Below are 25,939 nucleotides of genomic sequence, written 5' to 3'. Positions count from 1 at the left end.
CCGGATAGTTTTGAAGACTTCAGGCCAATCTCGCTATGTAACAGTATCTATAAAATCATAGCAAAAGTGATAGCGAACAGAATCAAACCAATCTTGTCTCGCCATATTTCAATGGAGCAATTTGGTTTCTTATCGGGAAGACAAATTCATGAAGCCATAGGAGTTGCTCAGGAGGTCATGCATAGTGTGAGACTGAAGAATAAGAAGGGTGCTGTTATTAAAATTGACTTATCAAAAGCATATGACAGGATAAATTGGTTATATCTCAGGTTGCTTCTAACTCATCTTGGCTTTAAACCTGCTTTCATCAGCTGGATCATGGGCTGTATCACGAATGTGAGTTATGCAATACTCATCAATGGAGCAGCTACTCCTTTTTTCAAAGGCCAAAGGGGTCTGAGGCAGGGATGCCCCTTGTTCCCTCTTCTTTTCCTGCTAGTTGTAGAGGGTCTCAGCCAGCTGATCCATAAGGCCAGAAGGGAGGGGAAGGTAAAAGGTATTGAAGTAGCTACTAATTTATTTATCTCACATCTCCTTTTTGTTGATGATATTTTGATCTTCACAAATACTGAGCAAAATGAAATAAAGGAATTAAAATCTATTTTAGATCTGTTTCTGAAAGCAACAGGCATGCAGATAAACCACAGGAAATCCCAGCTGATAATGACAGGTTTAACAGCCCAGGAGAGGGAAAGGCTCCAATCTGTCTTACCTTTCCAGCCCAGTACTTTGGAACTTCCTTTCAAGTACTTAGGCTTCTGGCTAAAACCAAATGCCTACAAGAAGGAGGACTGGAACTGGCTGATTGCAAAGATTGAATCCAGGATCTCGCATTGGAGTTTCAGATGGCTCTCGAGAGCGGGGCGATTGACTCTTATAAAATCAGTGATTTTGGCCATACCAGTATACTGGGCTGCACTTACGTGGGTCCCCAAGGGTATTATGGAAAAGATCAGAAGAATTTGTAGCAGATTTTTATGGGATGGCTCCAAGGAAAACTCGGTCTTACCATGGGTGGGCTGGGACAAAGTGGCAAGGTCTAAGGAATGGGGCGGCTGGGGGATCAAAAATCTCCCTGATTTTAGTCTATCTCTGGCAGCAAAGTCGGGTTGGAGACTTATAAAGATGGAGAACTTATGGACTAGAGTGATAAAAAGAAAATATATAGACCCGGTTCCATTGGAGGATTGGATAAGAAACCCGGAAAAGAACAAGCAGAATGCCTCGGTGATATGGAAGGCAACAGTGGAATCTTTCAAGGTTATTGAGCAAGGTTTGGCATGGAAGATTGGGAATGGTAGGAACCTGAAGATTGGGAAAGATCCCTGGATAGGATGCAACGATAACTATGTCTAGACCAGGTGGAAAAGGTAGGTCATTCGAACATGTGGAGTCAGGCATGGAAAGATGGAGGGGACCTGCAGCTGGATCAGAGGTGGTGGAATGAATGGCATTCTTTCACTCAAGAACTTGTTCGCTCCAATGTAAGGTTAAAAGACAGTCCGGACAGTCTGATTTGGGCCCATGGAGAAACTGGAGATTACTCCCCAAAAGACGGATACAAGTTCATTCAATCTAGAAAAGGGTGGGGAGAACCCGAGTGGTGGTCAAAACAAATTTGGAAGCTCAAATGCCCAGCGAAGGCCAGACTCTTTTTCTGGTGTCTCCTCAGAAGGAAAATTCCAACCTGGGACATTCTCCAGGCTAGATACATGTATGGTCCTGGGAGGTGCTCCCTTTGCAAGAATGAAGAGGAAACAATCTCCCATCTGTTTCTACATTGTTCTGAAACTTCAAAAATCTGGGGGGAGGTAGAAAAATTGTTGAATAAAAAGTTTCAGTGGGGGAACGGGAACCTGGACGAGGCATGGTCAAAATGGTGGCAGCAATATCCGAATGGAAATTTAAGAAACCTTCCGCCCATCATCTGCTGGGGAGTCTGGCTTGCTAGAAATAGAACTATCTTCCAAGATAAGGGAACACAGCCAAATGTTACTGCCATACAAGCGGTTTCCATATACACTTCTATTCCAGAACCTGAAGAAAAAAGTCCACAAAATATAAATAAGACAGTGCAAATCAAAGAAGGCATCCCATGGGCGTTCTTTGACGGAGCCTCTCAAAATAACCAAGCAGGTGCAGGAATCATCATCCATCTAAATGCAAACCACTCCCTCAAAGCCTCAGTTGGATTGGGGTCAGGATCAAATAATTTCGCCGAAATGTCAGCACTGAGACTTCTCTTATGTTGGCTTATACAAAGAAACACCTTCACTATTCAGATCTTTGGAGACTCTCTCAATGTTATTAACTGGGTCAACGGGAAAAGCTCTTGCAAAAATCAAATTTTGAAACCTATGCTGGATGAACTACAGGTATTAAAATCATCTTTTAACAATTTTTCTATATGCCATATCTACAGGGACAGCAACGACGCTGCGGACAAGCTTTCTAAGGAAGGTTTGCAGCAAGCTTTGGGAGGGTGGAAAATAGTGGAAGACTGTCAAGGACAGGTTCTATCATCAGATGTGCCGCCATATGCATAATTCTCCAGATGATGTTTTTTGTATATCTATATATTTTTTTCTACATGCACAGACTTATACACAGACTTTTACTTAATTAAAACTCTCTGATACTTATGGATCATTATTTTTTTGTGGGTTGTTTTCCTCTCTGTTGAGGAGACCCAAAAGACATGAAAGTATGCTTTTTATATGTTTTTAGAACTGCCTCTTCAGGCGAGGTCATTTTTTGACCATGGCTGTAATTAAATACAGCTGTATACTTCAGCAAAATTTTGCTCCGAATCAGTGGAACAAAAAGACAGCAAGGAGGTTGTGAATGATTGCATGGTCAATCAATCAGCAGTATTGGAGATGCTCAGCATATGCAATGTAACTTTTTATTTTCTTAATAAAAAGTTCGCTTTTTCTTCGGAAAAAAAAAAGATTTAATAAAAAGATTTATAATTTGTTTATATTAAAGTATTAAAATAAAACCTTCATGAGGTGGATAACCCAAGAACATTGTAGGTTGTGTGTGGCCTCTTCTCAAATTTTCCATGCGAATGACATGCAAAAAAGATGTGTGTCATGGTACACTAAGGTACATCCATGTGAAATGAGTTATCTGAGTTCGTGTGCATTTAATGGTAGATAGGTATCTTACAGAGCTCGATGGGCATGGTAATGATATTTTAGCAATGGCAATTTGGGGTGTGCGACTGAGAACGGTGCCTTGTTGATGCGTATTGGAGGTGGGATAAGGCAACCCGCCACCTTCGGATAGTGACAGGGGTGGCATTTAGTTGCAGAAAGGAGCCTTCGACCCCTTTCTCTTGTATTTATTTCGGTTCTCTTTGTTGTGCCCTCTTGACCGAGCAAGCTTTTGAAGCCCGACCCATCGATGGCTTTCTTCTGGAGACTTGAATGAATTGTGGTCTATTGCAGATTCTCTTGTAGGGTCCATTCTTGGATTTGCTAGTGGAGTTGAGAGGAGTATTAGAGGTGAATTGGGGAAGCCCTTACTCCAATTGCCTCTCATTGCTGCAAGTTTGTGGTACTTTGTGGCTCCTTTGTTTATGGGTGCAAAAGTGTGTCGTCTTTGGTGGGTTTCTATCTACGAGCGTCTCAATTGCGGTGGTGTATACTATGGGGGTCGAACTAGTGTTGGGTGGCTAGAACTGAGCGTGAAAGGGGTTCGGTGGTGCAGGTCATCGGGCTCGAGGAAAGTTGGTGATATTGTTGTGGCTGAGTGCTAATTTGGAGGATTTCGCGGGTGTTAAGGTGGTGTTGGTGACTCAGGAGAAGAGTGAATGCAGCAGAGTTGGGTGGGTGTCATGGTGTGGAGTGTGCATGGCACCGGGTCGTAGCTCTTGCTTGGTAGGAGGCGAAAGTGGACCGGTTGTGGAACCCAAACCTGAGTGTCGCTATCGGAAAAGGGTGAAGGTGGAGACGAGCATTGATGCAAAGGGGAGCATGTAGAGGCCTCATTGTGAACGTCAGTTAGTGCACCGAAAGAGGAATATCTCTTCTCGCACCACCTAAGGCCAACCTTTTACTATTATTTCATTGAGGCGACATGTAATTTTTTACAAATCCTTTACATCTTATGAATTGAATGATATTTAAATTTGCTTACTTTCTTACATTACATCTACATATCTCCCCTATAAAAATTAGGAGTAATTAAATAACAAAATTTATTTTGTTATAAGTTAAGATCGATTTTACTTTCTAAATTAAAATAATAATAACCATATTTAAATTTAATTAAGAAGCATGTGAAAACTTTAATATTTAAAATAAACTTACAATATAACAATATCTTTAATCATGGATATTCACACCCACTTTACTATAGATATTAACTTGTAAATAAGCTTTACTATAATATCATGAGCTAATAGCATGGCTCATCAATACAACATGTTTAAAAACCATCTCTCATTTTACAATCAAAACATTTTATAAATATTTTATTTAAATTTAATTTTATAACTTTTTTAATTAATTTAAATAAAAAATTATAATTACTTTTAACCTTTATATAAAACAATGAATTTTTTAGAATCATTGTGTTACATATAAATATTAAATTTAATTTAATTATAATTATGTAATAATATAATTTTATATGAGAGTGATGTAATAGCAAGATCACAAGGTTGGCATGAGATAGATATAGATGGAATGTGATTGAAATGGGTATCAAAAAGTTAAATTTATAGAGAGGAGATTTTTTATCAAAAGCATTTGTTTTCCAATAGAATTTGAGAATTTATAAAATAATATTAATATTTTATTTATATAAAAATAAATATATTTTGAGAATTTATAAAATAATATTAATATTTTATTTAAATAAAAATAAATAAGTTTTGAGAATTTATAAAATAATATTGATATTTTATTTAAATAAAAATAAATAGGTTTTGAGAAATTATAAAAATAATATTGATATTATTTAAATTTATTAATAATAATTTTTATATTAAATATTTTTATTTTTAATTTAAGTAAAAATGTTTTTAACTATTTATATTGCAATATGGAAATGGAAAATAAATATAATTTTTAAACTAAAAATGTGCATTATTTTAATATAATATTTATATAAAGATTTAATAGAAATATTTATAATTGGTTTATATTAAAGTATTAAAATAAAATCTCGATGGGGTGGATAACCCAAGAACGTTGGGTTTGTGTCTTGCTTCCTCCCAGATTTTCCATGGGAATGATATGTAAAAAAAATGTGTGACAGGTTACAATGAGGTACGTCCATGTGAAACTAGCTATGTGCATTCATGTGCATTTAAGCTGAGGCTAATGGGAGAGAGGTATTTTATGGAACTCGATAGGTATGATAATCATATTCTGTCGGTGGCAGTTTGGGGTGTGCGATTGAGAAAGGTGCCTTGTTGATGCATATTGGAGATGGGATAAGGCAATACGTCATCCTTGGATAGTGACAGGGGAGGCATTTGGTTGCAGAAGGGATCCTTCAACCTTTTTCTCTTGTATTTATTTTGGTTCTCTTTGTGGCACCCTTTTGGTCGAGCGAGCTTTCGAAGCTTGAACTACCAACGGCTTTCTTCTGGAGACCTTAATGAATTGTTGTCTATTGCAGGTTTTCTTGTAGGGTCCATTCTTGGATTACCTAGTGGATTTGAGTGGAGTATCAAAGGGGAATTTGGGAAGCCCTTACCCCAAATTACCTCTCATTGCTTCGGGTTTGTGGTATTTTTCGGCTACTTTTTCTATAGGTGCAAAAGTGTGTGGTCTTTAGCAAGTTTCTATCTACGATCGTCTCAATTGGGGGTGGTGTATACTATGGGGGTCAAACCAGTCTTCGGTGGCTAGAGCTAAACGTGAAAGGGGCTCGGTGGTGGTGTATACTATGGGGGTCAAACCAGTGTTCGGTGGCTAGAGCTAAACGTGAAAGGGGCTCGATGGTGGTGTATACTATGGGGTCAAACCAGTGTTGGGTGGCTAGAGCTAAACGTGAAAGTGGCTCAGTGCATCAGGCTCGGGGAAAGTTGGTGATATTGTTGTGCCGTGCGAACTTCATGGGTGTTAAGGTGGTGTTGGTGAATGGGGCAAATTTGGGTGGGTGTCGTGGTGTGGAGTGCGTATGGTACCACATCGTAGCTCATGTTTGGTAGGAGGCGGAAGTGGACCACCTGTGGAACCCAAACCTCAACATCTCTACCAAAAAAGGGCGAAGGTGGGGACAAGCACTGATGCAAAGGGGAGCATGCAAAGGCCCTGTCGTGAAAGTCATCCAACACACGAGAAGAGGAATATCTCCTCTCAAACCACCAAAGGTCAATCTTTTACTATTATTTAATTGAGGTGACATGTAAATTTTTACAAATCCTTTACATCTTATGAATTGAATGATATTTAAAAGTGTTTACTTTCTTACATTATATCTACATATCTACCCTATACTGGGTTGTAGGGCGCCTCTCGAAGCAATTATAGTAAAATGTTAAAAGTAATATAGAGCACAACATGGAAAGATGTTGTAGAGTCGTAAAAATTAAAAGTAATAAAATAATTAAATTCAATTTGTTATAAGTTAAGATTGATTTTACCTTATAAATTAAAATAATAATAACCATATTTAAATTTAACTAATAAGCATGTGAAAACTTTAATATTTCAAATAAATTTACAATATAACAATATCTTTAACCATAGATATTCACACCCACTTTACCATAGACATCAACTTGTAAATAGGTTTTACTACAATACCATGGGCTAATACCATGGCTCATCAATACAACATGCCTAGAAACCATCTCCCATTTCACAGTCAAGACATTTTATAAATATTTTAATTGAGTTTAATTTTATAACATTTTTTTAATTAATCTAAAGAAAAAAAATTATAATTACTTTTAACCTATATCTAAATCCCCTATCAGCTTAAAATATATAAGATATAGATTGTAGCTATAAATTAAGATCCATTTTACCATATAAGTTAAAATAATAATTTTGTAAGCATATTTAAATTTCATTAATGAGCACATAAAAACTTAATACTTACAATATAACAAAATTTTTAACCATGGATATTGACCCCATCTTTACCATAGATATTATTACAATGTGAATGGCCTTTGTTATGATGCCATGGCTTATCAATACCACATGCCCGCAAAACAATCTCTCATTTCATAATAAGTATATATATATATATATATATATATATATATATATATATATATAAAATAATTTTATTTTATTACACTTTTGTGTTAAACACTCTTTGAGGCCAGTGTGATGTTGTAATGTCATGTTAAGTTGTGTTATCTAAACATTTTTGACTCAATGAAATTATGTAAAAATAGAAATAAAATTATTAATTGTAATTATTAATTATTAATTAAAAAGGGATCAAATCTCTCAAGATGCAAACCTTTCCTCAAGTTTTGCACTCAGAAAAGAGGTTTGCACCTCGAGAGATTGGATCCCTCAGTCCGGAGTTGAGATGAATCTTGGTTGGTAAAATTAAAAAAGTCATAAAAAATAACTAAATTATAACTTTATTATTATCATCATCATTATTATTATCATGAACTATAAAAAGAATTAATGTATAAGTTAAACATATCTACATTTAAAAAATATGGTACAAGATTCTTAACCAAAGATTTACTCCCATTTTACCATGATATCATTAATCTGTAAATAGGTTTTGTTTCAACACCATGACTTCACCAATACACATGCCCAAAAACCATAATTCATTGTAACTCACTTTATGACACTTGTTCATATGACATTTTTTTAATTAATCAATTTAAATAAATATGGAAAATGGGGCGTAACTACTTTGAAGATAAATCTCAAAATTTAATTTGTATATATTATTATGAATATTCTAAACTATTTCATGGAAATGAAATCCCTATAGTCCATAGAGAAATTAGTCCTGGAAAACTCAGTGGAAAAACTTCCAAAAAGTCTCACTAAAGACAACTCCTATTCTAAAATAAACACACCTATCACCATAATAATTATATCCTCTTTTAAAAAATCTATTAAATTAATATTTTCTATTTATTAAACAACAATAACAATAATCATAAATTAAAAACATTGTCGTAGTCTAACGAGACTGTTTTTTTCCGGTAATATTTTGATAAATTCCAGTAGGGGCAATATTTTGATAAACTCGGGCGCGTATTTTTGTAAATCTCGTTTCAACTGTCAAACTTCAAGATTTTGGGTGCCTCAAAGGTTTTTTTATGGTGTTGAATCTATTTCACCATCAAAAACGTGATTTAAACACTACTTCTCCAAGATTTGTTGAAATTTTTTGCCGAGATTCCAACCATTTTAACCATCAACAAATTCTCCACCTCAATAAAAAACAACCAAAAATATTTGATAAAATAGAATATTAAAATTTTCATATATAAATATATATAAATAATATTTTATAAATTACCCAAATTTATTATAATCAACGTATATACACATACTTATACTCTTTAGGCCACGTGCCTAACTAATTATACATTATTGCAATTTTTTTTTAGGGTATGAGGCCATGTGTGCTTGGTCCAAAATTCTTGTCATTACGCAAATGAAAGCATACACGGTGGCCCTCTTATGTCGAATGGCCAACTAAATATATGAATTATTGAATGTACATGGTTGGAAGTAGAGGGAGAAGGGACGTATCAATGGCGGTTGGCCCTCTTCTGTCTAAATTGCCAACTCATGGGAAATTATTGAATGCTGATACTTTTTAGAGGGACAAGAGGAAGGGACGTGGCAATATCGGAAGCGGGGTCAATTATATAATCATGATTAAAGTTAATTATTTTACATTTTTTTTATGTTCATTGCTCAAGGCATATCATCGAAAATAATTTTTTTGATTTTGTTTTGCTGATGATTCTCTTAATAATGATTTTTTCATTTTTCTTTATCGTTTTCATATTAAGACCTTTTATGATGGTGCACTTACGGATTAAGTCCTTGGTAATGTCCTCTTATCCATGGATTGTCTCGTCAATGATTTTGTTTTCAATCATGAATCTGCCACATGGACCAATATATTTACATCCACATGGACTAGTACACTTACATGTAACATGATATATAAAAAGACCAATAACTTTAACCACCACATGGACCAATATACTTACATCCACAGGGACTAGTACACCTACATGTAACGTGATACATAAAGAGACCAATGCCTTTAACCCCCACATGCCTTTAACCCCCACATGGACCAATATACTTACATCCACATGGACTGATACACCCACATGTAACATGATGCATGAAGAGACCAATAACTAATGTTGATTTAAATTGAATCATCATTATTTGTGAAATAATCACTTATGTAATTGAAATGTAATACTATAAAATATATGGTATGGATTATAGTAGTTAAGTATAAGGGCAAATAGGAATTCTTTTTTATATGTGGTTTCCTATTTTTATATGTGGTTTTTCTCATAATGTCATGGGTATATTTTTTATAATGTAGTATATATATTGTTATTTCTAATTTCTTTGGTGTATATTTGTTGTTTTTTTCAAGGGAAAAAATTACAATTTTATTCAATTTGTAACAAAAAAATAAAATTACATTTTGTATTTACTAAAAATATTTGGCAAGATAAGTCTTTCGGCTTATGAGCAATAAGAAGGAAAAAATTGTAATGAAATTACATAACAATTATGAAGTTAAGTGCGATAATAATCACTTAACTTTTTTTTTTTCCCTTTCTTTATCTGGACCTTCTACCAACCCCTTGAATTTGGGTCAACTAGAACCATTGCCAATTCATTTCCTCATGTTTGCGGAGGCATTTATTTTTGCTCTCAGAAAAATGTGCTCTCTTTATACTTCTTGACTCATTTTAGTTGCATGACTTCTCTTCATGTTGTTCTGGTGCTTGGATCTTTTCTAATTCAGTGCCCTTCTTGTGGGTCACATTATAATGACGCTACTCCATATTTACTTGCTTTTACAAGCCATTCGGGTAAATGTGAAGTGGAGTGCTACTATGACTTGACCCGACCTCCTAGTTCTAGTTAAGGAGGTGGGGTCTACAAGCTAAACTCGTACTGACATCTTGTAGGGACTATAGGTCACTCAGAACCTGAAAAACCACCCTAAGTGACCCACAAGTGACCAATCCCTGAGCTGGAACCCTTTTTTTTGTTGCTTAGGCCTGTAACCGCACCCTTGACACTGCATGCATGCAGTTTTGAGCCTCCAACCGTAGTCATAAGCCTTACTTCATGTGGTTATCATCCCAAATCTCCAGTTTAGAGCATACGGTCCCAGGATCTGAGCCACTTTTCTAGGCTAGCCTCCAGACCACCACCCAAAACCTCCTGTAACTTTCCATAATCATATTTCTCATAATGAAAATGTTAATCATTCAAACTTGAATCAGAAACTTGACCTAGATTGACTAGAACATACTAGGCATTTTTTCAAACACATGGTTTAAAACATGTAAGCTACAGGTCACGAATACATATATGATGTAAATCTTTGTAATTTAGCTGAAAAACACCGAGAAGGTCCAATTCCCTCTTAAGTAGCTACAACTACCCTAGTTAGTCCATGCATTCATTAACCATTCATTAACTTATCAAAGCATAACAAGAGCCATAGTTAGAGCACATCTTAGATCATGCTTATAACAAGAATATTAACCATGACAGAACAACCATCAAATCAACATAATAACAAATGTAAATGTTCATAGAGTACAATAGAAAAATAGCTCTTATTAACTTATGCAAAAGCCAACCAAGTCAGGGACTTCCACGTACCACCCAACGATAGATTGAGCTTAAACAAATATTTTTTTTAGCCAATCACCCCCTGTGTCATATTTCAAGCATGAATGTTGGATCTCATGGGATAAACCAAGACATAAACAACCAAAGGAATCCAGAGGTTAAACCACCTCCATCCTCAAACTATTGTGATCTCACTAAACTGATTAAGAGATCACAAAGCTAAAACAAGCTTGGACGCCTCATAATTTCTTCATCATACCTTGAGGAATTTCCTTGTCTCTGCCCACTTGTTGAGGGCTTCCTAGAGAAAACCATATCCACCCCCAACCCTTGGTAATTTTCCTTAGACCACCTCATCTGGTTCCAAAGCCTTCCTACAATCAAAAGCTCAACCAAGAAATAAATTCCATCACACCATGGTTATCTAGGAAATGGAAAGGAAAGACTGAAACCACTGTCAAACTAGGAAAAACCCATGCCAATGACAACAAATAAACCAAATACACAAATATGTGTACCATTCATTTACTCCTCAGTTAGGAAGTCACACATGTAACATGTTACCTATAAAATCTTCCTACTAAAGTCATTGATCCAACCTTCTCCTTGCTTTCCTTACTTGTCCTTTGCTTTCCTTTGCTTGCTTGATTTTTCCTCTTGGTGCTCTTCTCTCTCTTTCTCACTTGACCCAAGCTAAAACATACAAAAAATTGGGAACCGGTTCTCTGAAGCCTTTTTATTATTGATGTCTCTATTTCCTTCGTTTTCCTTAATTTTCCTTCTAATTTCCCTCTCATGCAAATTTGTGTCTCTTCACCTTCCTTTTCTCCTATTTTCCTTTATTTCATAAATAAATTCCAATTATTGCCTCTTTGCCTTCTCCATTGCCTTTGCCAATTTCTTTAGCCATTAATAAATTGAAAGTGATGCCCCACTATAGTGATTTACCTAACAATCAGCTTGGAATACATGTCCCATGACCTTGGTCTTATTTTGCCTTTATTAACCTTTATTACATGAACTTTTAACCCGGGGTTGTTACAAACCCCTTCCCCTTAGAGGAACATCGTCCTCAGTGTTATATGACACCTATGACCAACAAACCGTTGAAAGAAAAATATACTACCTATGGACCTTTATAACATAGCTTGATACAGTATTTACAATGGCATCCTGCTGAAAATAAAATAAACATACCACTTATTGGAGCATTATAACACAACTCATTATGGTATTTACAACCATGCACATATATACATACATATACCAAAACTCATTTTCTTGACCCAACAAATAATGAAGGATACAAAGCTCGCATCTAATCAACCATCTCCCATGTATCTTCATCAAGGCCAAAGTTCTTCCACTTCACTTTAACTTGATCTATTGCTTGGTTCTGGAGCATGAGTTGTTTCTGCTACAATATGCAATGTGGTTTTGGCTGGAATTCTCCCTTTGGTTCCACCTGCAATATAGACTAGTCAATCACATGATCAGCATCTTGGACATATTCTTAAGCAATGAAACATGGAAAACATCATGGAATTTCACTATCAGAGGCGGTGCAAGTTTGTAGGACACTGGTCCAATCCTCTCAAGGATCTCAAAATGTCCGCAATACTGAGGTCCCAACTTGGTACATGACCCAATCCTCAAGGAGCTCCTCTTGGGCTTGATGTGTAAGTACACATGCTCCCCAACCTGAAACTCTTTAAATGCCCTGTGTTGATCTGCATAACTCTTCTGCATGTCTTGTGTTGCCTTTAAATTCCTTTTAGTAGCTTGCACTTCCTATTCCATCTCTGCCAACATGTCTGGTCCAATCAGTACCCTATTCACTTGATCTGCATAACTCTTCTACATGTCTAGTTGATAGGAGTATTACAAATCCGCCTCTAAAGAACCTCAAACCGACTCATCTTCAAGGATTCTTGGTACCCATTATTATAACCAAACTCTACCAGTGGAATATACTCCTCCCACTTCCTCTACTAATGTATAGCATACATCCTCAACATGTGCTCAAGAATCTTGTTAACGCTTTCTATATGCCCATCTATCTGTGGGTGATAAGTTGTTCTGAAGGCTAACTCTATCCCCAAACCTGCAAACAACTCTTTCCAAAACCTAGAAGTGAACCTAGCATCTCTTTCTGATATGATCTTCTTAGGAACACCATGCAATATCACTATCTCCTTGATGAAAATATGAGCTACCTGGCTAGTTGAGTTAGTAGACTTAACTGCAATGAGGTGAGGTACCCTCTTAACTTTTCAACCACAACCATGATGGAATCATGTTACTTCAATGTACTCAACAAACTTGTAATGAAGTCCATGGAAATGACATCCCATTTCCAATTTAGAATCGAAATCGGCTGCAATAAACAACCTGGATGCTTACACTTTGCTTTTACTTGTTGATAGTGAAAACATCTCACAACAAACTCAGTCACCTATTTCTTCAAGTTTAGCCAATGATAGAATTTCTTAAATGCTGTCAATGTCTTGTGATATCCCGGATGACCTGAATATGGTTTAACATGAAACTCCCACAAGATAATCTTATTGAGCTCACTATCATTTGGTACATAAATCATGCTCCTAAATATGATCAATCCATCTGTTGTGAGGTGATACTCATTATCCCCATTACCTTCACCATGTTGTAGTAACTTGTGCCTCAATTATTGATACATGTCATCATGTTGTCCTACCTGCAAGATCCGCTCTTACAAGTTTGTGCCATAAGAAATCACTGTTGTGATTTGATTCACCTGCACTCTTCTACTAATAGCATCTGCAGCCCTATTCTCCTTGCCCTTAATGTACCTGATCTTGAAGTCAAACTCACTGAGAGTAGCCAACCATCTAGCTTGCCTGACATACAAATTGGGTTGGTCAAACAAGTACCTCATCCTACTGTGATCACTCATCAGAATAAACCTCTTACCAAGAAGATAATGTCTCCACATATTCAAGGCATGAATGATAGTTTCCAACTCAAGATCATGAGTCGCATAGTTCTGTCCATGCTCTTTCAACTTCATGGACTCAACCTTGAATATTTCCATCCCCTTCTCACAGGACAAGGCTTACAAGTACCTTGTATGAGAAATTGACAATAATCAATCAAAGATGGGATAATGGAATAAGGGAAATGGTGACATGTGTTAATTATTAATATCGTGGAACACTACCACAATCAAAACCTCCTATTTGTGCCCCTCCAAGATAGTGAAGAAAAGACCCTAAGAATGTGTTATAACCTGTACAACAACCCCCTATTATGGTATGAGTTCTTCATAAAATAATGTGGACCTTTCCAAATTTTCTCCATTTTCTATAAATTTCTACTTATTTTATAGTGTTGTACAATTTTTTCTTAATTTGTTTTATTTTGTTTAATTATTTTGCCTTAAACATAATTATTCATTTAATCTCTTCTTTATTGTGTGATGCTCAAAATTTTGAGGAAAAATTGCCTTTATTGAATTTGTAGCTAATTTATGGTCTATTAGACGCATAAATCTAGATAATAAATGCCCAATTATGTGTAATCTCAATACGGATCAATCAAATCTTGTTTCTTTTTCTAGGAAGTTTTTTTTCCCCTTGGAAAAAATCGTAATTTTCATTATATTAAGGAAAATTACATGTTGTAAATGTTGTGCGCATGTGCAGTTTAAGAGGCTCTTTTTCTAGGAAGTTATATATGGATTCATATGTTTTTCAAAACTTTTTGGTTCTTTTGAGGTGGATATTAAATTAATTCTATCCAGTTTTGGATGGAACAATTTTTTATTTGAAATTGTCTTGATGCTTGGATACTAGATGTCTATGTTTTAATTTTATGATCTCATTATTTACACATGGCATTTTGTGATTTTATTTCTCAAGTTTTAATGCTTGATTGATAACGACGTGTCATCACTGATATGTTACTCCATGTGGCATTGATACTGACGTGTTCACTAACTTGGACTAATGATGTGACATTAGAATGATCACATCTGGATATGGGACAACTCATAAGGAACACTTAATGATAATCCTAGATACTCAAACAATGAATTTCATTTTATTGAATAAACAAATATGAATTTAGGAGTTATTGATTGCAAGTTATATACACGCTCCTGGAGACCCAGATACTAAATCATTTTCATGTTCAAACATATATGGATCCAAGGCGTTTTCTAAAGACGCTAATATGAGGTTTCAGATGCCTGGATTTTGAATGAATTTTCATGTGGATTCATATCTAGGTTCGGGGTCACAGACTGAATGTGTCATTTGGAAGTCCTGAATACTCAAATATCCAAATATCTGGAAAATTTCAATGTATTTGGATGTTTATGTCATATTGATAAGTAAACTGCAAGATACTTTAGATATGATGACATGTCACTAATGATGTGTACATATTGATGGGGAGGTCAAAGTCACAACTTTTAAATGCAATTTCAATGTGTGATTAAAGCCAAAATAATACCATCTATGCTATTGGATACCTTGCATACCAAAATCACACACAAAATGCATTGGACCATAAGTTCATTTTAAATTTCTTGTTATCTTTCATCCTTCTAATGTGGTATAAATCCATTTTGACTACATTGAATAAAAACATGTTATCTGTCAAATAAATAACACATTATTCATGTAACTTAATAAGTATGGATCCTATTGTTTATAGATTAAATTGAGTGAAATTAATTTTAAATAAAAATTGATGACTCATAATCATTTTAATTATAACTATTTATTTTTAAAATTGATTTTGAACAAGTATATTAATGACTTGATTTTTATTTTGTAGATTTATAGAGAATAGAATAATTTTGAAAATCATGAGTATGAGTAAAGACAAGATAAAGGAAGAAGGCTCTTGCTTGTGGAACAATAAAGGAAATGATACATTCAACAATCTAAACCAAACACAACATAAAATCTTCTAGTAGAAATAGATAAAACTTATATCAATATTATTGATCAAGAAAAATAATCAGAATATTTTCCCAATATGTTTCGGTAAATTATTGAGAACAAAAAAAATCTCAAGAATTTGAACAAAAAGACCGAGTAATAGACTAGTATAAAACATTAGCTCTTTCAATAGGAAAGGGATTGGAAAGCCTTGTAATCAAGAAAGTATATTTCTATCAACTTTGAGGATAAAATTGAAGACATGTATTTGTTGATCAATTTGGCTTCAACAAGGAGTGATTTTACATAGGAATGTATTTTTGTAAATTTATGTTATTTTCATTTCTTTTGCTTATTTTCATGTGAAATTCCTTTCCATGATTTGCTTGAATTAATCAATTGATCTTCTTTTAGGTGTAAGAGTAAATGTTTTTTTATACACATAATATTTATCTATGAAAAATACATATGCATCTTGGTTTAATAATTATTTTGTGAATTCCTTTAATAGCTTAATAATTTATCATCCCATCTCATATTTGATTTATCTAGTTGTGCTCCTCACTTGGATAGGTAGGTAGAATTAACTTATATATATTATAATATTAAGTAGATAGTTTCATATATTATATTATTATTCTTTTCATTATTAAGAACTATGTTCTTAATTTGGTTTAGTTTCTAATCAAATCCACATATCAATTGGAGGTGGGCCATACCAAACTATTAGACATCTAATCCTCAGGTTTTGGGTGAAAATTTGTAAATATGTAAATAGAGTAATTTGAATACTTAGAATATGAAGAGACCTTGGAATATGAATCCAAGGGTCACCCCTATTTTGTATATAATGATGCTCACATTAATGCATGTGATGCAGGAAAGTGTTCCCTCTGCAGACAGAGGCAACCCCTCTAGCCCTAGAGTGGGTATAGTCACAAACAAGGACAGATCAACAATAGCTTTCCTTAAATAGTCATAGTTGGAGGCCTACCTCAACCTGTGGTCGATGGAGTTTCGTTGCGCTACTCCAGCTTCCGCTTCCTTCTCCTAATGAGTGATCAACCTGAAACAATGCAAAGGAAATACAACAAAGCACGTAACCGTAACAACAATGATCTATTTACCCACAAAGTCAAGAAGTCATGAGCTATCAAGTACATTGCATACACGACATAGGAAAACACCATTGATTGCATTAATTATGAAATAAGAGTAAGCTTACAACCAAAGTCTTGACGTCACAAGCCTTCTCAGAAGGGATCCAGCCAGCATGTTCCTCAAGCATTCACTCTTTGAAGATGGATCTCCCAACATACAAGTCTCTCTCACTCACAAGTTTTACACAAGATTAAGGGCACTTCACAACCTTCCTCAAGCTATCAACAATCCCACACTTGTCACACTCACACCAGCTATCTAGCAAACTCACAAACACTAACAGCACTATCAGCAACCATTCCAAAGACTAAGAACTCCAAAAACTAGCATCACATAGCAATGGTGGGAGTTTAAATAGGAGAAGGAGTCCCCATGAAAGGTGGGAGAGTGAGCTTATCTCCAAGGAAGGTAGCACAAATGACAGAACAACCACGCCAAAGAAAGGCGGATGACATAAACTAGGCCAACAACCAGGTCTGGAGTCATCTGGAAGGCCAACTATTGGAACAAATTCACCCAATCTAGATCATCGCGGGCACATAACTGGCCTTCCGCACTGACATCGCTATTGAATAACGTAGCTAGTCAGATCATCGCTCAGGATTACAAGTGACAGTCACGCTGGCACATAAAATCCGACCATCGCGGGAATCAAGTGTACTTTCGTGATGGCAGCGCTTCTGGACTGCTTTGGAGCACCCTTCAGTGCGTTTATTAAGCCAACAGATGCGATGAGGCAGAAACCTTTGGAAAAGTGGGTCATCTAGCAACATCAGAGAGCATTTGTCTAACATGAGCATGTATGACTTGGACACATGACACAATAGGAAGACTGGAGTGAAGATAGTGACAACTTACTGTGTAACAATGCAAATCACAATTTCAGCAGTTACACATCCTGTCCTGACACAAACTAGTATAGGTCTAATTAGGCTTTGATTTGGTAGATCTCCCCTTTGTGGTAGATACTCTTTTTGACTTATCAGCAAGAAGGTCACATTTGACTAGAGAGAAATGATAACTACCAAGGTAAAATAAGGGAGCAAATACACAACCCAAAGTAGTTTTTAATCCAGTTTCAACCTGTGATCCATACTAGAATGCCTTAACCATTAAAAGAAAGCACTTGGATGCCAATAAAGGTTGATGTACCTCACAAAAAATGACCACACTTTCATCAAATCAATATGTTAGTAGATAAAGTTGCTGATGAAGAATGGATGACAATAATATGAGACTGGTTATTTGTGGATCATGGTAGGGGATGTTGGTTGGAAAAGTGCATCATAGGATAAATTTTTTCTCATGTGTTTATCCATGGATATGGATGGGTAACGTATGGCTCCAATTCATGGACATGTGGTCATCATAGAATGCATGATCCATGTGCTCAAATGGAGATTGCATGATATTCCAACAATCCCTGATGCTCATAGACTTGTAACTTACATCCTTCTAACCTTTGCGAAATTCTACTAATGAAATGTTAGTAACACAATAATAGGGTGATACTATCGCCCTAGATTAGGAAAAATTATAAATACTACATGTCAAAATATAAACTAAACTACTATTTATTTTTACTTTTAGAATAAACAAATACGTAACAATGCAGTGAAATCCACATGAATAAAGCAAGGAAGAATACAAAATAAATATACATGGCACACAACCTATCCTAATATACTCTTAACATATAAGAATTAATCAAGTGCTAATATAAGGTTTGAGAATTTGACTACTAATTGGAAATTGAAACTTCACCCCATCTGGGTTAGTCAAGTAGAAATAATTAGCTCCAAAAGTTTCATGAACCTTGTATGGGTAGGGGTCATTATCTACCATCACTATATCTCCCATTCCTAAGCTTTCCCTCTTAGTATTGTGATTAGGGTTCTTCTTAGCTCGATGTATCCTTTTCCTTTTTCCTAATTTATCACAAGGATGAATCCTAGATGTTTTCGTGATAGGAGAAAACAACTCTTCAAGGTTAATATCATCATTCAAATAACATATATCATTTCCTACACTACCCCTTTCTTCCATATTACTATTCCCTAAAGAAATTTGAGCGTTAAAGTGTTTCTAGACGCCATAAAGGTTTAAAGGTTTTATATGTTCACCTTCCTCAACTTGACATTCATTAATATTATCTTCTGAAGCAAAAGAGAATATGAAAAAATCCCGATGATGGCCCGTCGTTGGTGTCATTCAATTGTTGGAGTCATGATGGCGTCATAACTCTTTATTAGAAAGGAATGCTTGATAGATGATATCATTGAGGACCTTTACATGGTACATTGTAGTGGATTCGTTGTATAATATAAGTGGTATATTGTTAGTATTTTCAATTAATTCTAATTATCTTAGTGAGCAACTGATCGACTATACATTTAAATTGTCAATCCGAGGTTCGTTTGGAACTTGCGAACTGTCGTGCACAATATAAGCTAGTGCAATATGTTATGTGTCCTGAAGTTATAGTAATATGATGGTTGTCATTGTACAATATACATGTGCTTTCATAGGTCACTAATTTGATTAAACACATCACACTTTGCAGGGAAAGTAAATCACAATTGAGGAAAGTAAACACACTTATGGAAAAGTAACACACCAACAACTGGAAATGACCTGTTCAAGTATAATGATGTTCTTAGTTCTCTATTACAATTACAAAATGACACACACCTATGATACAATGAATGGAAAGAAAATAACCTAGAAAGAATATGCAAACATCACACAGTTCTTAGTCATAAATGCTACTGAAAACAAAGTAAAATTAAGTTATAGGCGAGTTACAACAACAACCAAGATTTCCATAAACATGAAAATATATATGAAATTCATTAGTCAATAATTAATTATGGAATTAATGCCTAAATTATGTAACTTGTAGTTGCAACAGGAAGTAAATAATGCGACTACAACACTTGAAAATATCGAAATTGCGACAAAAGAAAATCAATGAAATTGCAACAATAGGAAATAATTGTAAATTAACATATTTATAAATACTAACTACATTCTAATTCTACCTAGTAGTACCAAGATAACGAGGGGGCCATACCTCCTTAGATGAGGTACCGTGAATTCTTCAATCACATGATCATGAAATTAACGCCGAGCGAATGGAGGAGAATAATTTTTCTATTGTAGAAAATTGAGAAATTACACAACAATTTAATGATAATTCTCTTTTTCTTTTTCCATCATCTAGGCTTCAAAAGAAGCCAAATATTTATACATAAGGCTTTTCTATCTAAACTAAGTGAATGATCAGATGGCCAACTTGAGAGAATAAAGTGGATCGTCTTGTTACAATAGTTTGTTCAGAAATGGCTATGAATTCAACAGATGCTAACTCAGATCAGTTGAGCATTGTTGACAACTAGGTTGTCCTTCTTAATTGGTCACAAAATTGTCTTCATCGTTTTCCACCGCGAGATATTCATGTTAAGCATATAGCTAAAGCATTGAATGACTAGATGGCGTAATATGTCAGAGTTGAAACAATGAAAATTCCAAGGATTCCGTTTGCAACGTGGAATTCATGAGTCATTAGGGGAATTTTGAGGTCTAAAATGGGCATCCTAAGGAAAATAATAGAATAACAGTGAAAATAATAAAATAAGAGATCTCAAATTTTAAAGAAAAGGAGAGGAAACTATATTTTGTTTAAATTCTATTTTCGAATTATATCCTTATTGGTTTAATCGAATGTTAAGTCTAGAAACTCATTAGATGAGGAATTAAATTCCACATCTAATGAGTACCAACTTTGCATACTTCTGATTAGACCCCCATAAAAAAATGAAAATACATGAACACACTTTTTTCATGTATTTTCAATTTTTTCAATGTGGGTCTACTCAGAAGTATGCAAAGTGGGTACTTGTTGGATGTGGAATTTTATTCCGCATCCAATGAATGTCTACACATGACATTCAAGTAAACCTATAAGGAGATAAGCTAAAACTACAATTAGAAATAATAATACATTTTGTTAGTACATTTTTTGTTTTGAGCCCATTTTTGACGTCAAAATTACCATAATGTGCAATAGCTTCATTGGTCATGGGTGAGTTGTAACATTTATTCATGTAAGTAGCCACACCGAAGTTGCAACAGTGGCATGGAGGAGACACAACACTTTCCTGTCTTGGTCCAAGGAGTTGCAACACCTATGTGTCAGATAACAACACTTCTTGTGGGGTTACAGTTGGTGTTGCAACAACACTAAGAAGTTGCATCCACTAAATTTTTCTCCTGCCTAACAATGTTAGTATGAAAGATGACAATTTTCATAACATGACGCATAAGAATAAGTGTAAAAGTGGTGAAAAAAAGATTGTTCATACCTACACCATAATATGGTAATAATGGATTAAAAATGCACAAGGAAAGAATAGAAAGTGGATGAATGACATCAAAAAGTTGTTGAGCTTTGTAGCTTGGAAGGTACTTCTAGTCTTGTGTCTTGACTAAAAGGACTTTGATTGGCCTTGCTAGGAGCTTTCATGTGACACGTAGAGTGTGCAAGTGAATTGCACACATGTTGATGTGTTGCGTGTGACATGCATGAGATGCAAATATAATGACTTGTACTTGAGTTAAAGTAGAAAAAGCTAAATATAGGATAGTTAACTAAAGTAATGTCACTTATATTTAATTAACTTGACGAGCTAATTTTGGTCGTCAATCTTAGCTTAGGAAAGTTATAAATTAAGCCTAAAGTGAGGTGCTAAGATATGTCAACATTAGCACAATATTGAGAGAGGCTTCTTAGTGAGCGTTGAGGCTAGTGATTAGTTTTGTATTTTCTCAAATGGGCCATATCCTAGGATAGGAGCCCAAGTAAGTTCTATGATTAATTTATTAATGAAGAACTATTGATTGAGTAGAACTCTGTTTATGTGCATGTGATTCAATTTGACTAATCTTTTTTTTTCTTCTGCTATATTTTTTATGTGTTAGGAATCTAGTCATGTATCTGTTTTGCTGATAATTGTTGGGAATCGATCATTGGATTCTGAGTTCAGAAAGTATAACATGGTATCAAAGAACCAAATCTGAATCAATCTTAGAATTACAGGTTAGGGTTCATATCATATTGCTAGAGGTAGGTTGGCTGAGATCATATGAATGATTTTTTTTTTAGGAGACAAGGGTTCTTTTTTTGTTGTAAGTTTGGTAGTGGTGAGGCTACATCATGGTCATGTCCAAGAATAACACCTGAATAGGGTGGTGAATTGAATTGGTGGCTTAACATCTAGGAGTTCCTTAATAGCACACTTGATCACTGTTTATCCAAGACCGCATGGACAAGGAGACACATTTTTTTTTAAAGGGGTTGAGAAGTTTTTTTTCTTTTTTTTTTTAAACAGAAATGGTTGAGTTTTATTTATAAGAAGAGGTTGGGCATGGCCAAACAACCTCTATTATAGTTAATTGAGAGATTTCTGGCTTTTTAGAATCCTCATATTTTGGCTTTTGTATCAGAGATTAGCTGTTGCTTTTGATTCTTTTGGAATGGCTGAGTGTTCCTTGCTTTGCTCTTGGTTTCTGAATATCCTGTCTTACATTTCCGCTTTTCTTTGATGATTTGAAACTTGCCTGACTTAAAATAATTCCCGCATATATATTAATCCCAAACCCATTTAATACAAACCCGCATATATTAAACTATATTAATATATGTCCTGACCCCACCTCCATTATATCAAACTACTCTTTCGTACTCGACCGCACATCAAGGTTAACACCCCTCCATATTCATCATGTGATAACCATCATATCTTCCCTCGCCTAGATCCGATGCTTTTCGCGTCCCTCGTTGTCCGACCCTTAACACCTCAGATGTGCCGAGATGGGCAGTTTTATCCTGCCACGCGGTAGTCCCTCAAGTACATCGCATTCGTTTGGGAAATATTGCCCAGCAGCCAGAAGTGGTGCGATAAAAACCGCTTACCACTCCCTGTGTCCTTAACACCCCAACATATTCAACGCGTGATAACCATCAGATATTCCCCCACCCATATCTGACGCTTATCGCGTCCCTCGCTGTTCGACCCTTAACACCTCAGAAGCGTGTGAGATGGGCAGTTTTGTCCTGCCACACGTCAGTCCCTCAGGTACATCGCGTCGGTTTGAGAAATATTGCCCAGCAGCCAAAAGCGGTGCGATAAAAACCACTTACCACTCCTCGCGTCATATAAAACCATCCTCCGTTTGAATTCAATTCTGCGCCTTGTTAAAACACCAAACCACTGATGGCCCATGCGATAAACTGTTTGAGAAGTTTATATATATATATATATATATATTTTTTTTTTTTTTGAGTAAAAAAAAGGGTACATAAAAGAAGGGCCAATTTAAAAAAAAAAAAATAAGAAAATGGTGATGGGGCAAGGGGGCTCATGAGTGGCCGACCAACCAACCATCAGTCGAGCTAGCTAGTCATCAGCTGAGCCAACTAGTCGTCAGCCGAGCCACCAACCATCGACAACAACTGTGAGGGGTAGCCGCCACTAGGAAGAAAACAAATAACTGATCGGTTGGCACAATCATAGCCATGACACCCAAGAACTAAGGTGGGTAGACACATGACTAGCCACTATAGCAACCGCTCATGAGATAGGGAGACCAATGACAAGGTATCAAGAAGGTTGTGGGGTAGGGCCATGAAAGTGTGAAGTTGCAGGAGAGAAAATCTAGTCGACAGGCTTCAGGAGGGTGACACAACTTGAAGGCAATGAAAACACAAGACAAGCAACCGAAATGGATCGGGCAGATGGGATGTTGCTGGTAGAGAGCAAGCCAACAACTGTAGAAACTATGCACATGTGGATCGGGCCGAGATTTCAGTTGAGAAAATAACACAACAAACAAACCAGCTGACATATGTGTAGATAGGAAAGTAATAGGTGCAAGAGAAAAAATAAGGTTCATGCCACAACAGACAAGTTGACAACCCATAATAGCATGATCGATACAAACAGGAGTTTGACAATGAGATACTTGACAACGATATTCAAGTGCAGGCAGAGTGAGAGAACATTGCTATGGATCTGACAATGGTGTAAAGAGGAGACACACACATGTTCAACATGAGCAGAGGTTATGTTAAATTAAAATTAAAAGAAAATAAAAAATTTTGGTATACTTTTGAAGTGTCTAAGAAGCAGGTATCAGTCTTGAGTAGCGGGAAATAACCAAAAAACTCGGGTATCAGGCTTAGGTAGTGTGCAGAAGGTGAAAAATGAACCTTTGAAAAGTTTGAAAGAAATGACTACTGGGCTACGTTACGAGGACAGGTTGGATGAGGCAGGAAATTTTAGCTTATGGAAGGAGAAAATTGTTCTGTTATTTGAGGAGCAAGAGTTGTGGGACATCATGGAAAAGACTGTCCCAATTCCCGCATATACTATTTAGTTGGATGAGTATAATAAGAAGACCGTGAAGGCCAAGAGAATAATATTGGACTCCAATAGAGACCATGTTATACCTCATGTGATGGGGAAGAAGTATGCCTATGAGTTGTGAGCATCCTTAATCAAGTTGTACTTAAGTACAAACCAAAATAGGAAGATGGCGTTGAAGGAGAAACTGAGAAATGACAAGATTTCTAAAACTAACACAGTTGCATCATACCTTACTAGGATCACTTAGATTAGAGATGATTTGGCAACACTGGTGGAAACTATTGATAGTGAAGAATTGTTAGATCAGTTGTAAGTGGCTTTCCTCTGAAGTGGGATGCCTTTGTTGATGAAATTGTTGCATGGGAAAATATTCCTAGCTGGGATAGATTGTGGGATGTCTTCGTACAGGAAGAGACAAGGAGACATTTCAAAATTGCATGCCAACATGATGGAAAGAATGCTGAGGTGAATTTTTATCTTTCTGCAAAGGGCAAAGGTAAATTAAAGGTAAGTGGGGGATTTGCTTCTGTGAAGGACATGAGAAAAGTGAAGTGATTTACCTGTCACAAGACTGGTCACTATGTGAACCATTATCCATAGAGGAACGAGGATTAGGTGGTTGCATAACCATCACCTGAGATTGATGAATTTACAGAGAAATTCAATAAGGAGTTTTCTCTAGTTGCCTGTGTTTATGAAAATAGTACTATTGTGTATGAGGACAATGGGTTATGTCTATTGGAAATTAGAGCATCTAGTCACATGACATGCATGAGGTCAATGTTTCATAATGTTTTTGAGACATAATCAAACTTCCATGTGAGTTATGGAGCTAGCACAATGCATGTAATGAAGGGGGTTGGATGTGTCAATCTACATTTAGATTCAGGAGGATTTCTGGAGGTGACAGGGATGTTGTTTGTTCGAGGGTTAATGGTACACATGCTCCCAGTATCATCCTTGGAGGATGATGGACATAGAATTTTGTTCTAGGATGGACATGTGCTTCTATATTTAAAGGGAACAACCTTGGATGCAAATGTAGTGCCTGGCATCAGACACAAGAAATCATATAGGTTGTTGGGACAACATGTGGGTATATCTGAGGGGATGTTGGATATAGGATCAATGTAAGTTTTCAAAAGGGAAAAAGTGGCAAGGAAGAGTGATTCTTAAGGTACTTCCAGGAGCCTCAACTGGTATGATATGACATTGATGGATGCTCAGGATCAATATCTTATGAGCATGTTTGGATGTGACAGGTTCTCAACCCAGGTAGGACACACTTCAGTGTTAGAGGGAGCAACTAAAGATACTAAGATGGGCTTGGAGATAGATTCTGGTGGAGGAGGTTCTTCCAAAAGTACCTCCCTTGATAAGAAGGAGTGTTGAGATTTGTAGCTCGGAGGGTACTTCTAGTCTTGTGTCTTGACCAGAAAGACCTTGATTTGCCTCGTTAGGATCTTGCATGCGACACACAAAGTGTGTAAGTGAGTTGCACACTTGTTGGTGTGTTACATGTGACATGCATGAGATGTGCATGTAAGGATAACTAAATTTATGACTTGTACTTGAGTTGAAGTAGAAAAAGATAAAGATAGGGTAGTTAACTAAGGTA

At 35.9% G+C, this 25,939-nt stretch overlaps 1 protein-coding gene across 1 annotated transcript; it reads left to right on the top strand.

The window, feature by feature from the left end:
* The first annotated feature begins 1,385 nt into the window (after positions 1-1,385).
* Positions 1,386-2,546, top strand: LOC149229164 (uncharacterized). The gene has a single exon (XM_089380969.1). It carries the CDS (start codon positions 1,386-1,388, stop codon positions 2,544-2,546), a length of 1,161 nt encoding a protein of 386 aa, XP_089237095.1.
* Positions 2,547-25,939: the final 23,393 nt, after the last annotated feature.

The sequence above is a fragment of the Pinus tabuliformis genome, chromosome J (genome assembly GCF_031772625.1).
Source record: "Pinus tabuliformis cultivar Carrire ecotype Pingquan chromosome J, CPIR1, whole genome shotgun sequence".
NCBI classification, from domain to species: Eukaryota; Viridiplantae; Streptophyta; class Pinopsida; order Pinales; family Pinaceae; genus Pinus; species Pinus tabuliformis.
Note: the sequence above shows the minus strand (reverse complement) of the source record. Positions and strands in the feature narration are given on the sequence as shown.